This window comes from Ipomoea triloba, chromosome 11 (genome assembly GCF_003576645.1).
Source record: "Ipomoea triloba cultivar NCNSP0323 chromosome 11, ASM357664v1".
In the NCBI taxonomy this organism is placed as follows: Eukaryota; Viridiplantae; Streptophyta; class Magnoliopsida; order Solanales; family Convolvulaceae; genus Ipomoea; species Ipomoea triloba.
In genome coordinates this window covers 11,774,913-11,790,321 of record NC_044926.1, presented here as the reverse complement: position 1 = coordinate 11,790,321, position 15,409 = coordinate 11,774,913, and the positions used below count along the sequence as shown (strand labels likewise).

The 15,409-nt window shown below is 32.9% G+C and overlaps 2 protein-coding genes across 2 annotated transcripts; both read right to left on the bottom strand.

Moving 5' to 3' along the window:
* Positions 1 to 445: 445 nt before the first annotated feature.
* Positions 446 to 3,382, bottom strand: LOC115995806 (vesicle transport v-SNARE 13-like). The gene is made up of 6 exons (XM_031234955.1): positions 3,248 to 3,382; positions 2,884 to 3,004; positions 2,140 to 2,198; positions 1,864 to 2,052; positions 895 to 1,065; positions 446 to 757 (listed from the first exon to the last, which is right to left on the bottom strand). The coding sequence occupies exons 2-6, from the start codon at positions 2,975 to 2,977 to the stop codon at positions 605 to 607; spliced, it is 666 nt and encodes a 221-aa protein (XP_031090815.1). The 5' UTR covers positions 2,978 to 3,004; positions 3,248 to 3,382; the 3' UTR covers positions 446 to 604.
* Positions 3,383 to 8,129: 4,747 nt separating this feature from the next.
* On the bottom strand, positions 8,130 to 14,444 carry LOC115995635 (ruvB-like protein 1). Its single transcript, XM_031234735.1, has 12 exons — positions 14,251 to 14,444; positions 13,715 to 13,903; positions 13,360 to 13,491; positions 13,096 to 13,245; positions 12,660 to 12,815; positions 10,238 to 10,372; positions 9,929 to 9,994; positions 9,738 to 9,844; positions 9,138 to 9,237; positions 8,946 to 9,037; positions 8,788 to 8,857; positions 8,130 to 8,647 (listed from the first exon to the last, which is right to left on the bottom strand). The coding sequence occupies exons 1-12, from the start codon at positions 14,329 to 14,331 to the stop codon at positions 8,558 to 8,560; spliced, it is 1,368 nt and encodes a 455-aa protein (XP_031090595.1). The 5' UTR covers positions 14,332 to 14,444; the 3' UTR covers positions 8,130 to 8,557.
* Positions 14,445 to 15,409: the final 965 nt, after the last annotated feature.

Genomic DNA, 15,409 nt, shown 5'->3' with positions numbered 1-15,409 from the left:
CGTTCAAGTAACACTTTTCCTAACAGGTTCAAGTAACACTTTCCTTAATCATTAACATAAAATTCATCAATCATTATACCATGAACTATGGCCCACCTTCTAAAGTGAATCACTAACATAAAATTCATTTTTAATATATTACTCCGTAAAAATTATTTTTAACATATTAAAATTTATTTTTAATATATTGAATGTTAACTTTTGTGTAATACCAAATAATAAATCTTCACTACACAAAAAATGAAAAATGAACATTAATCCATAGTATAATTTGCCAAGGACTCATTATGCCACTAATCAACTCAACATTTTCAAATTTCCAAGCCTGTTTTCATTCTCAGCATAGCTTTACCACTCAAGCAGTAATCAGACATTGTAGGCAAGGCACTGACTAATCCAAGAGAAGTATTTGATAAAGAAATTTTCAAAGATATTGACCACAATGTTCAAGTATAACACAAAAAGCGGCATTTTACCATTATATAAGAATTGCAAACATAGAAATGCAGTTTCAAATTCCACACAAGAACACCAGAGAACCAGAAATTAAAAAAAAAAAAAAAACAACATATTTCAGCCATATCCAAAGCCTGGGACACTTCAACTAATGGCTAAGCTTGAAATAAATAATCAATATGATTGCAACCACTAGGACAGCAATGATTGAACCGATGATCCATTTGTTCCTGTTCATCCTTCTTGACATTGTGGTCAGTATCTTCTTGCTCCTGCTGATATTGTCATCCACCCCATGAAGCTGTGAATCAGAGACAAGTCGTCTTTTAAAATATTATCTTTGCATTTTAAGGTGGAGGAGCTAAAAACTTCACTAATGTTAGCTGGTCAAAAGAACAATTACAAATTAAAGAGAGATGGTTGACTGTTAAGACACACCGTATCATGTGCATGCAGGAGAGACTGACGTTGTTGGTGCAGATCCTGAAGAATTGAAACTCCAAGTTCTTCGGTTTCCAGCATAACTTTACGGCCTTCTCTGATTCTATCACTGGACTGGTTTAATCTCTCAGTTGACATCATCAACCTTTGCCTTTGATCAGCAGATACCTATACCATTGCACATAAATATTCAAATTAGTATATGTATGAAGTCAAGAATCAGTATATCAGTGCATGCATGCTGCTCCATAACCACATCAATCCATGTCACATTTTATCCAGGAACCAGAATAAAGCAGCCTGATAGAATACAACCAATGTGAGCTTTTCATAGAGAAACTGACTTATCTTTGACAATTAAATGGCTGTTTAAAAGAATCAAAACTCAGAATAACAATTAACAACAAAGCTGATCAATTGATGTTGGAAACAAGGTCAGGGTAAATAGAGCATAAAGATTATCTTAGGTGGAATGGCAATTGGCAAGCAGAATACTCTATCACATGGGGATTGTTATGGAATTTAGATATAATATATGGAATCTCTATAGATTAGGCAGTCTTTAGGGATTTAGGTAGGTAGGCTATGGAGACTTAGTTTCCTATTCCTATTAAGATAGATTTGGTATCTAGTTTAGTATATATAGAGGCATAGAGAACAACCTATTGTACTCTTTCATTATAATATATTCATACATTCTATTATTCTCTGGTTTTCTCACGTACTTTGCTTCCGCCTAACTGGCGGGTGGTTGTTATTCTCCACCCGCCAGGTCTTTCAATCCCTCAACTTCAACAGGGATAATGATTTAATTGAAACGACTCCTTAAAGAATAAAAATCAAATCATGTAAATGTATTTTAAAATAATAAAAAAAAAAAAAGAAAAAAAGAAAAAAAAAAAAGAGCTGTTGTTTCATGAACAAAATCATATGAGAGCATATCATAAATGGAGAACAAGGTGATACCATCTTAGCATCTGCCATCCCAGATTCCAACAACTCATCCCTTGAGGCTTGGTTAGCATTATCTGATGTAATTCTTTTCACTTCAGTTTTCAAATTGTTCAAATCACTTTTATATTCTCTTAACTTTGCAAGAAGCATGGCTTTTGCATTTGGTGGTAAACTCCTAGCCTCAAGATCCATTTTGCGGATCTGCACAAACCAAGACAAAGACCATTGACAAAGCATTGCTATCGGAAGCAAAAAGAAACTGCCCACCAAAAAGATTTTCTACATTACCAATGCCTCCGCATCTTCCATTCCATTTTTTACTTCGGAAATTTTCTGCTTCTTTTGCTCTGCAATTTTTAAGAAACAAGATAGCTGCTGTTAACTGACAATAAATAAATATTGAATAACAGAATCACATTGAGAATTTTTAAATAGGTAGAATCTCATAAAGACAATTGTAATGGAGTCTGAAACAGGAAGGTATATATGGATAGGAATTGATGCCCCATTTATGCACAACAGTTAAAATTCCACTTCCCACATGTATCTATTTGCATCGTCTCCCCCTTTAATCTTGTTACAAACTAATTCACTTTATAAAGTTAGAAATTCCAGCTGCAATCATTTTAATACATTAGTAAGAATCATCCTGATGAGGGGCTAACACAAACAATTGATAAATTCTCAAATCTTGAAGGCAGTATAGAGCTAGCAAAGTTAAAAATAATACTCTGTAATAAATTAAAAAAACACATGTAAGTTGCCAGTCAAACCAAGTAACATAAATTCTATGCACACCATATCCAATATGGTACTACCATTCTTGATTCTAAAACATTATAGAATATCCTTTCAAAAAAACATTATAGAATACAGCTAAAATCAATTCAATTGTTATAATTCATCAAAGAATTCCAATCTAATCCATCATCACTTGAACCAATAACACATTCCACAAAAAGATCCATGAAAAGGAAAATCCTTTGCAATAAAGAAAAGCTATAAAAAAAATTTTAAAAAAAAATTCCCAACCTCCATCCAGGAGAGTAGCTGAGGTGCACTTCTTCGATAAATTAGCAGAAAGCTCACAGTATTGCCGTTCGTATCCTTCGAACACCTGACTCATTCTGTTCGCTAGGTTTACACTTATTACCTTCGCACCATCAGAATATACACAAAAATTAGAAACCCTTCCGCAAAATCTACCTCCCAAACCAATTAAAAATCATAATAATAACAATAATATGTAATTGATAAATATCAAACGAAAAAGAAATAGAAAAAATTGTGATGATCGGACAAAACATTACGATTAACGTTTATCAAGACGACGTTGCCGGAGTAAATGTTCTGGATTAAGCATTAACAACAAAAACAGATCGGTATGCAATAGTACCTTGAATTGATCGGAGGAGTGCCGGAAAATTCGCCGGCGGGGCGGAGATTGATCGCCTTTTTTTGTATTCCGTTGGTCGGTTCAACAATCTAAACTGACCAGAAGTGTTTATTTTTATCGCCACTCCACCGAATAGGTGGGGCATTCCATTCTAGTTGAAAAGACATATTTGCCCTCACAGATGATGGCCATTCTTTTATTTTATTATTTTTGTTTTTGAATTTTGATCATTTTATAAACTACAATTTTGCAAACAAAAACGTCTCTTAGCTTAAGAATTTCTTTTTTTTTTTTTTGAATACTACTGACTCTATTACAATGCAGTATCTGTTCATAACTACTTTCTCAACCTATTGAAGCACAAGAGTCAATATTGACTGCATTGAGACTCGAACCCACCACCTCCCATATAAAGGGAAGGGTTTGATGCCACTGGACAACAAGGTCCTTGGCTCTTAGCTTAAGAATTAAGAAACAACCGTTCTGCATAATAATTTAAAGAAATTTATTATTTTTTATATTACCTCTAAAAGGTTATGATTAAGCTCTACATATTTTAAATATTATTTTTTACATGTCATCAGACATTAGGTATCCTTAGTACTATGAGACTAATCAGATTTGACCCAAATCAGAACTTGAATGTTTAACTTCTTTTACTTTTTCTCGAAAAATTGATCTCAAAAACTCTTTATCATGACACAACCTCCGATCTTATGATTACTACTTACCAATTATCCTAAACTGTTGGGTTAAAATATTTATTTTTTAACTCTTTATATTTCAATAAAAGTCAGTATTTATTGCGGTGAGACATTTTTCAAATATTTGTGTGTTAAAGTTTAAACAATTAAATTTAAATTGTTTGAATTCAAAACATTTAAAAATTAAAATGGATTTTTGAGTAAGATAAGTCGATCGAACCATCCTAGTATGCCACATTTAATCGCAAATTATATTGTGGACTATGGTCTGATCATAGCTGATACTGCAGTTGTGTTGAGCGGATATTGCTGTGTTGAAAAGATACTGCAGTTGTGTTGAAAGGAAACTACAGTTGTACGGAACAGAGGTCATTCATCAGTTCAACACAACTGTAGTATCCGTTCAACACAACTGCAATATCTTTTCAACACAATTGCAGTATCCGTTCAACACAACTACAGTTCCAAATGGATGACACGACCTCTGTTCCGCGCAACTGCAATTCCCTTTCAACACAACTGCAGTATCATTTCAACACAACTGCAGTATCAGTTCAGTACAATTACAGTATCAACCATGACCCATGGTCTACAGTATAACCACTGACACTTAATAGCTCAATTGACTTTGTGGTCAATTGAGCTATAATCTAATAAATTTAACAATATTTCATTGAACTCTAGTTTAACGGGAATGAACAAATAATTGTAGTTAAACTGTATAAGATAAGAAAGGAGGAAGCAAAAGCGTAACGAAAGTAGCATCGTATGTCGCCTATTACTTGGTTTGATCCTTGAATGGGGTCCACACATTAATTCATATGTCTGCGGCTTCTTGTTTTCTTAAACTGTTCATGACCGTACAGTAATAAAAACTTTTCAAAATGCAATTAAAGTGGTATATATATATATATATATATATATATATATATATATATATATATATACTAGTATTTTCTACGCGCGATGCGCGAAAACTTATGCCCAATATTAAAATATTAATAAATACAAATAATTAAAATGTATAATTCAAATTATATATACACAAATAATATATGTATTTTATACACACATATACGATTTACCATTCATAGAAATTTAATTAAAATATAATCAACCATTAAATTAATTATATAATAATTTTAATAAAATGACAATTAAAGAATAGGAAAAAGATATGATAGATATAGGTGTATGGTAATAATGATGGAGTTAAAAGTAACGGTGTTATAACAGTGTAAGGGTAGTTTTGTATAACAATAATGTAGTAAGGACAATTTTGTCTAATAACATTGAAGTGTACAACATTTAAAGTAAAATGTACACATTTATTAGCATCCAAAAAGATGGACATAAATCAAGGATATAACCTTGATTGAGACTTATTATGTTTTTAGATATATTCAGTGAAAGTGATATTGACTTTTGTGCTTCAATAAGTTAGAAAGTAATTATGAACAAATACTGAATTATAATAGAGTTAATAATATTCAAAAACATATATGTTTCAAGTTTTCAACTAGAAATATCAATTTCTCCTATTCTGGTGGAGACCTCAATGGAGATGAGAACAGAAAAAGAAATTTAAGAAATATTTTTTTTGAGTACTACTGACTCTGTTACATTGTAGTATCCTCCACTAGGGCTCGAATCCACTCCCATCATCCATGTGGGAGTGTGAACTGAGACACCGAGTCCACTAGACCACAAGGTCTTTGGCAAATTTTAAGAAATATTGATAGAGAATGTTTTCAATTTTTCATCAAGATGAAAATGAAGATGAGAATACCCATTCCCTCCCCGTCCTTGATTTTTTAAATACAATATTATTATTATTATTATTATTATTATTATTATTATTATTATTAATAAGGTTGTAGATAGGTTGTATTGTATTTGGATATTTCATAAAGTGTACATGTCCTTTTGGATGATACCGTACAATAATAAAAACTTCTCAAAATGCAATTGAAGTGATAAAATAATGTACAAAGGTTTCAACCGACTATTACAAAAAGAAACTGCTTTAATTTCTTCCAAATCAATTTAGAAATTTGGTGTGTTCTGAAATAATAGAATAATAAAGAGAATATAGAGAGGAGGGACGGAATTTTTTATTGATAATTTTAATATGTAGATTTTGTTATCTATTACAAATGAAATATATGATTCTATATATAGGAAATAAACTTGACGTTAAACCAGTTCTTATATCGTGGACCGTGGTCCCAAAACGATGTCGTTTCAGTAAGTGGGAGACGGAACCCGTAATTGACACTACAGTTCATCTCAAAAGATACTGCCTTACATTTGTTTTGATATTATCGAATGAAACTGTAGTTATATCGAAATGTAACTGTAGTTGTGTTGAAATGTAACTGCAGTGTATATGAACAGATATTGAATAACAGTTTTACATTTGTGTTTTATATTATCGAATGAAACTGTAGTTATATCGAAATGTAACTGTAGTTGTGTTGAAATGTAACTGCAGTGTATATGAACAGATACTGAATAACAGTTTCACATTTGTGTTTTTATATTATCGAATGAAACTGTAGTTGTGTTGAAATGTAACTGCAGTTGTGTTGAAATGTAACTGCAGTGTATATGAACAGATATTGAATAACAGTTTTACATTTGTGTTTTATATTATCGAATGAAACTGTAGTTATATCGAAATGTAACTGTAGTTGTGTTGAAATGTAACTGCAGTTGTGTTGAAATGTAACTGCAGTGTATATGAACTGAAAGTGAGTGGCGCGAATTCATCCGTCTGTTTTCATTAATCAAAACGATGTCGTTTGATGCGCGGTCCACAGTGCATTGTGGACCACGGTCCACGATATAATTTGCGTTGTTAACCCAAAGGACATGTGATCCTTTATATCTACACCATAATAATTGAAGAAATAAATAGAAGGTAAATGAAAAATTGTAGGGTCACACTTGTGTGAGACCGTCTCACGGATCCTTATTCGTGAGACGGGTCGGGTCGGGTCAAAGCACCATGCAAATGTCATACTTATATGTACAAATCTCACACATAACACTAATCAAAAATACAATTTTTGTTACTTATAAGAGAAAAAGTAATACATTTTTCATAATAAGTAATGTTGACAAGTAACCTCTCACTTATAAGGGCAAATATAATACTTTTGAGAAAAAATGTAATACTTTTAAATCAAAATGTAAAAGTATTGTATTTTTCCCTTAAAAGTATTACATTTACCCTAATAAGTAACAAAAATTTTATTTTCTAATTAGTATTACATTTGAACATATAAGTATGACATTTGTGCATATAAGTGTTACATTTGCATCTTGACCCGACCCGACCCGTCTCATGGTGAGACGGTCTCACACAAGTTTTTACCAAAATTTTATGATAATGAGCATCAATATTATATTTATATTTATAACAACAATATGGATAATATATGAGAAATCATTTCATCAAGTTTTCTTTTTAAAAATGTTGATATTGACGGCCAAAATGTTTGAAAAAAAAATATTTTTTTAAAAATAGAAAATTGGAGAAATAGAAAAATAAAAAAATGGTAAAACTTGTACCATTTTTTATTTTTCTATTTCTCCAAAAGTCTAAAACTAGAGTTGTTTTTCTTTGGTACCACAACTATTATTAAACTCTTTTTATATTTATTTTTTGATTATTAATATTTTCACATTTGACCTCACAACTTTTAAAATCTTGTCATGTTTAATCTTCCAACCTAACTTTCAGTCATCAAAAATCAAATTTTGTAGTTAAAAATTATCATAAAATTACAACATTGCCTTTCAAGATAAGTCAATTCACTATTATGCACTTATTCAATAACATAAAGATACAAATTTGGTAATTGTTAACCAAAAACTAGGCAATAATACCAAATGTGGTAAAGTTTTAAAATCTTGAAACCAAATATGATAAGATTTTAAAAGTCATGAAACAAAATTGAAAAAATTAATAGTCAGAGCCAAAATGAATAATCTAATAATCGTAAAACTAAAAATGAAAAGAAAAACTCTTAAAAAGTATTTTTCCAAATTGAAAAATTCAACGGAGTACCATTTTTTTCAAATTGAACTCGGAGAATTATTCTCCATTTTTCTAGAATTTAGAAAATCCAGTAACTACTCTCTAAATTTTGAGAAATGAATAAAGACACGGATGAACAGTAATCCACACTTCAATCCTTTGTAACAATATTTCTAACCATTTTTTTTTCAGGGAAATGGAAAAACTAAAAACTGAAAAACAGAGATATGCATGAAATAAATGAACCCGACAGGGACTATTCCAAGTCAACTAACCTAAAATATCCTAAATCCGAATTCTTAGGTGTACCAATTCTGCAGGTTTAGAGACAAAATCAGAACCAATCCTCTCAGATTCAAAAAAATAAAATTCCACCTCAATGAATACAGACAAGTTGCACGAAACCATGAAAACCAACAACCTCAAGGCTACATCACCAGATATGATTGGCCCGGGGTAGCATCTGCAGACATGCGTAGAGTACATTCTGCTCCTCAAGGCACCAAGGTTACAATGCTTCGGGATTCAGGTTGGCTTACACGTGAAAATACAGGCCATTCATTATGAAATGTATCGATCCTGCTGCTCCTGAAGAAGCCTTGCTGAAGATTTTGCGTCGAGATAAAGTGAGTTCACTTCTTCAAGGTCCGCCTGAAAGTCATACAAAGTTACATGAGCAATCCTATCATTCTGGCATTAAGGCTAATTCAACTTCCCCAAAGTTACAGGTTGAATAATCAAGAACTTAAGTTGATGTTGAGAACTTTGAAAAGAATTACTGTATTAAATACCTTGCAGATCTTGTCCCGGCCATTCATTTTTGCCACAATACTGGCGGGGGATAAAAGCTGAACAGCATGCCTAAAAAAGGAATAATTCTTTAAAAGATTGATTCATTGAGTATTGAATATTGATCCCGCTAAAAGTCACCAGAAAATGTAAAGCAAACCTCAGGGATGCTTGCTGCCCGATCTCCCCTAGGAAAGCTAAACTCTCTTCGTCAATACCTAGATCCTCAACCTGAGCACGGATAGCTAAAATCTGTCGTGGCATCAAGCAAAATATACCACGAAGCAAGTATTATTTTGTATTCCAGAAGTATAAAGCAATGGATCAAATTCAAATAAAGCAGGGGCTAAACCTGTATCATCTCGGCTGGACCATAAGTTTCTGTTCTAATAATCACCAACCGGTCTAACAAGTCAACGGGTATACCATGTGGACTCGTCATATCAGTTCCTCTACAGAGAAATGATTTGTTAGATTCAATATGACAACCATCCATTATCAACAGTTAAGATTTTTACAGAACAATTAAATGTTGAAAGTGCTGATAGTATTCCCAACAAAATTTGATGCCACCATATAATCAAGCCCTTCAAAAAGGAAAAGCTATGCTCTAAAAATGCCAGCTGATGTTTAGCATACTTAACAACAGATCACCACTTTAATCTTTGAGAGTAAGATTTGTAACAACTTGTATTAAAGCTAGTTATCCTAATATATTAGTTGTTAATAACCGACAATGGAAACAGTAACAACACAAGATTTTAATTCACTCTTTAATTGTGGATAGCATATACTGAACTGTAAAGAAACCTTCTGAAATGAACAAATTCCACCTTATATTTTGTTATCTCCAGATGCATCAATCAAAAACAGAGTAACTAAATTGAAAAGAACGCATTTCAATATGATGAGATTATAACAAACAAACGAAAAAGAACAAAAATCTCCATACCTAACATTACAAATTCCTCTATTAGTGGCAAAAATCACAATTGGTGATAGTGAACTCTCCAAGGCACGATTTAGATATGAAAAGCACTCCATATCCAGCATATGTACCTGTCCAAATGATACTTTTCTAATTAAAGCCAATGATGGCAGTCTTTATAGTATCTCGAGAAAGTGAATAGATGTAAGGACAACCTCATCAATAAATAAGACACCAGGAACAAGTTCTGCCACACCCTCATCAATATAACGATTTACAACCTGTTATTAAAAGATCATACGAGTACAAATAATTAGAGATTAGAAATCCATGAATTAGAAGCATACCTAATAAACAGTACTTGAAGATACTGACTAGTCACTTTAAGTAAAGTTTAACAAAAAATTTCAACTGCTATTTCAATCAGTATATCATTTTTAAGCTCAACCAAGTTCATTTTCCAAGGACAAAAACAATGTAAAAACATTGATGCCAAGAATCCTTCTCATTATTCATATGACTACCTTGTTTATTTCTTGTCTCAACTTATCAGTAATTTCAGTTTTCCTGGGTTTCATCATCTGACCCATTAAGGACAATATATCTTGTCCTCCTTGAGGCCGTGCATTTGCAGCATCAAGATCATGCAATGTAACATCCTGATAAGATACAAAAGCTACATTAGAATGGGATAAAAACCATATACATAACACATTATCTATAACCAAAGAGAGGTGCTAAGGTACATTGCACTTCAGAGAAGTATTGTTGTAGCACGAAACCATATGTACATCAAAACCAGATTAAAACTTCACAATCTAGCAACCGTATAAAGATGAAAGGGAATTGATAGGTTTTGGGGTAGTGATCCAAGACTACAAGGCTAGGCCCAATAAGATTAAAGTTATGATTAATGTTCAACTTGAGGGATTGAAAGACCTAGGCAGAAGCAAAATATGTGAGAAACCAAAGAAAGAAAGAATAGTGAAAATATATGATTCTAGAATAATAATAATAATAATAATAATAATAATAATAATAGTAATAATTCGCAGTAGATTGTCTTTATGTGATTCTATATGTTGAACTATACAAAGATCCTATATTTATTGGTTGTTGATGGTCACTCACTCCCTTGACACTTGAGAAATAATAAAACACCTTTGAAAATAACAATATAGTAGTGCTGAAATTGAACACCCTCAGGGAATAAATATGGCACACTGAAAATAAGGAAACAAGCACAATAACACCAAACTTGAACACCCTTAGGAAAGAAACTCTACAATGAACCCCAAAAAGTTTTCAAATCTCGCAAAAAAGACTGAAGAATGGCAAAACAAGGATCTAAAAATTTTCAATGGAAAGAGTCATCGCTGGTAGATGTGCACATGTGGAGGTCTTCGGCAATGGGCTTCTCAGCAACGGATTGCTATGAAGTCCTGAATAATACGGTGGTGTTAGTTTGTAAAGGAAATCACCAGAAAGGTTGGAATTGAGAGGGTAGTTAAGATCCTTTGCCAAAAACTAGCTTATGATACATAGGCTCTTATACCATGTTGAATGAGGATTGAAAGACATGGTGAGTGGTGAACAGCAATCACCCACCAATTAGGCAAAAGAAAAATATTTGAGATGCCAAAGAGAGAATAGAAAAAAATTGAGGAAATATATATAATAATATCTACAATAGGTTGTCTTTCCATGTTTATGAATGTTGTACACTTGTACTATACAAAGATTCTATAATACTCTGTAATATTTACATTATGCTAAGCTCACTCCTACTAATAAGTAATAAGAAATCAAGCCTACACAAACTAGGACTAGAACTAGGGTTTCCTATAATTCAACAATTAACTAGATGTTCATGCCAAGTCGTCTGATGGCATCACTATTACCATTCCAAACAGAATGTCACAAGTCAGAGTCCCATCAAGGATGTTGGCATAATCATGTTGAACAGATACTATAGATAGGTAATAGGTTAGATTGTAGTTACCAAAAAAAACTAGATGTTCATCTCTCAGCCTAATGACCCATTGCTAAGTTAGGCCCATTATAAACCCGGTGAAATCCCAACCGTTGAGATTTCAACTGAGAAAATCACACTAGGACAAAATAGTCTAGTACATGCTAGAGAGAATAAACCCCATTGTCTCTGCCCATGGCACCAAGATCTGTATCAACTAAACAACTTCAGGACACATTTTTTATACTTTGCCTATCCATTTGGAGTCTACTTGGGACCATCTAAATAAATAGTTCCTCCTAACTCCTTGGAATGGGTTCAGAACATTAATAGAATATCCTAGCAATATTCCTAACCTTTTGCCCAAGACTCATGGTACTCCCTACATTTAAGGAAATACAATTAAAAAGCACCTTGCTGCTCACATATTTTCCATCTCCATTTGTATTTAATCATCTAGCCCTTAAATTTCCCTAATTTTGAATAAAGCATTAAATATTGAATGGTTGTGTTGGACCACTAATCCCACATACCATCAATAGGTAAATGGAAAGATGCAAAGAATCAGTATGTAGAAAAAATACAAATTAAGTTCAATGTAAAGGTAGTTTTCAGTGTGAATCACAAGGCAACTTCTTTGATCTCTGGACTGCTTTCTATGTGAAGACTCAAAATAACATCTTGTATTCATAATAAGATCAAAGGACTGAATTCCTAGCAGATGCGTGCATGAAAATTTAAGGAAATGCCCCTTGGTCACTAGTACAATGGATCAACTCCCCATCTTATGTACCAAAGAAATGTATTTGTAAAATGGAAATATGGGTTACCACTCAAAATATTTAATATCCTATTGGGTTCATAGTATAATAGTACATACAATATAGAATTAAAACATCTGAACTGGAAGTGAGACATTAATCTACCAATCTCCAATTCGTAGTCTTACAATAGCATATGTGATGGTGACTAACCTGCACTATCTCCTTCTTCTTGTGAACTTCTCCTTTAGGAAGTGGAACGTACTCTTCTGCCTCAAGATCATATTCTGTATTAAAGGCATCACTTCTCCCAACTCTTTTAACAGCTCCACTATTTGCTTCAATGTATATGACATCACCAACAGCTACCTGCAATTCAAAACATGAAGCTCACTAGTAAAAGGTATTACAAAATACCAAAGGGTTTTAGGCATAAAAGTACAACCTGCGATATAAAAATGCACAGGAATTTTCATTATAAGTGCCAACTCTCAACACTACGACATGAACAGATCTGAATAAATATTTGCATATTAACATGCTTCAAAACTTAAATAGAAGCTCAATTGAACATTGCGAAAAAACGAAAAAATAAAAAAATAAGACAAGAACCACTAATCCAAATCACAAAGCTGTTGGAAGCACTAACCTTTTCTTTAATTAGGGCATCATATATGGTTGGGTCAAGCTTCAATTGCTTGGTCCCTTTGACAGTTTTTAACCCAATAATGACATGGCTAATGCTTTTACCATATCCACCTGTGACACTCTCAGTCTCCTCTGGAGACAGTTCAGTAACCTATTAAAAAAAGCAGCTTCATATAAGATGACAAATTGGATAACATCAGTCAAACCTCATGGGCTTAGCAAGACAATCTAGGGAAAAAATGTAGGTTGTAAATGGGTAGCTTGCCTCTCCTTCATAAACTTCCTTGTTTTCCTTAATTCTTAGACCAATAGCTCGTCTAAAATTTTCCATCAAAACCTCAGTTTTCTTCACTTCTGATGAGTATACTTCAGATCCAACCATTGGGCAAAATGGTACCTGAAGGGTACAGAGCAACAAAAAACAATAATCATCAAAATAAAAGGTACATTATGAACCAAATACAATAAATAAATCCAACAGAATTTCACAATAAAGATTGAAGATACAAGAAGGTTTTTTCCCAATCAATGAGCTATGAATATGATTACATAATATCAAACAATCACAAGCATAACCAACTAAAAGCCACAAAAGGATTGGAAACACTCCAGGAAGGTACCTTGCTGCCAAGTTCTTGTGAAATACCCAGGGCAAGTGCTGTTTTCCCGGTACCAGGAGGTCCAGCAAGCAGTAGAGCCCGACCAGCCATCTTCTTCTGGCGAATCATATCAACAATAAGGCCTGCAGCTTCTCTTGCCGAAGCCTGACCCACAAAGCCAGCTGCCAAAGGTATTGCTTTTCCAGTGGGCTGTAAAACACCACAATGTATTATCGTCCAAATTAGCCATAAAAAGTTAAATTGCAGCAAACCCATTTACAGGGTAGAAGAGAACTGAAAACGTAACATGAAAAACTGTTCCCTTTTTTTTTTAATACTGCAGCAAGCAAAATGGGGGAAGAAGAATACAGCATTGAAGTGCTTAACTTTACAAACAAGTTGCATAATACAAACAGACAAAACCCTAAACGCAGAGAGAGAGAGGAACAAAAACCTATATTCACCGCAGGTATTCTAAATGGTTGGAATAAAAGCGTAAAAAACATTGAGAATATGAAGGAAGAAGAAATTGTGAAAATGAAGAGCAGGGAGTTTACCTCAAGGCCAAGACCTTTAATGTGAGTATGAGTAGCTATTCTCTGCTTCTTTGTCGTCGATTGCACTTCTTCTATCTTCATTCTAGCTATCTATCTGTTTCTCTTGCAGGCTGCAACGCGGGTAGATGGAGTTCTCTCTCTCTCTCTCTCTCTCACTCTCTTGGGGTTTTACAGAAGCTCCAGCGGGCTGCAGCGGAGGCGACGCTGGGTTTTACGAATACAAATATCAAGGGAAGAAAGTTCGTATTTTGTACGGAGTATTTAATTATGAAAAATATCAATTTTACCCCTGTATTATTTATTAACTTTAATTTTATCCTTTTTTGTTGTGTTTTCTTCATCATTACCATTACTTCACTTTTCTTTTCTTTTCTTTTTCTTAGAGCAACAACATCAATGGATCAAAGGTGGATATTGGAATAGTGATGATGCAAAGTGATGATCCAAAATTGATGTGGAGAGGAGATAATGGACAAAAGCTTCATCCTGCAAATGCTTGAATATTGTAAGAAAAAGCAAAATAGGTGGCAGGCGCTTCTGATTGCTTTAGTTTTGTTTCTTTTTCTTAATTTGTTTTGGCTGTTGCTACGGCAATGGCCAAGCCTTTCATTTTTTTTTTTTAACTTTTTTGTTACTTTCTTTTTAGTTTATATAATTTTTAACTTTTTTTTGTTAAATTTTTAAAGTTTGAACACAAAATATAAATGTAGTATATAATTTTGATTATTAGAATTGAAAATTTAAATTTATTTTAATTTTGACATGTTAAATTTAAATATAATAAAAAATATTAATTATAATTATAATTTTTATAATGATATTAAATAAGTAATTAATTAAAATATAGTTGGGTAAAATAGTGGGTCCACAAAAAAACTGAGAAATAACTCAAACTAGTGTGGAGAAGAGTTATTGTGATTGAATGAGATAGTAGATGATGAGGTGGAAGCTGGGGCCCACAAAAAACTGGAGAATAAACCCCAACTGATAAGGATGCTTTTAGTCAATTTTTCCTTGCCAATTAGCTATGACAATACAGGTTAGACCCATGCGTGCCAACTGTGCTATGGTATTTGGGCAAGCATACTACAACCTTATTTATAGAAAAAAGGGGAAATGAACAATTTGGTCTCTCAATTGTTGCTCAGCTGTCAATGTA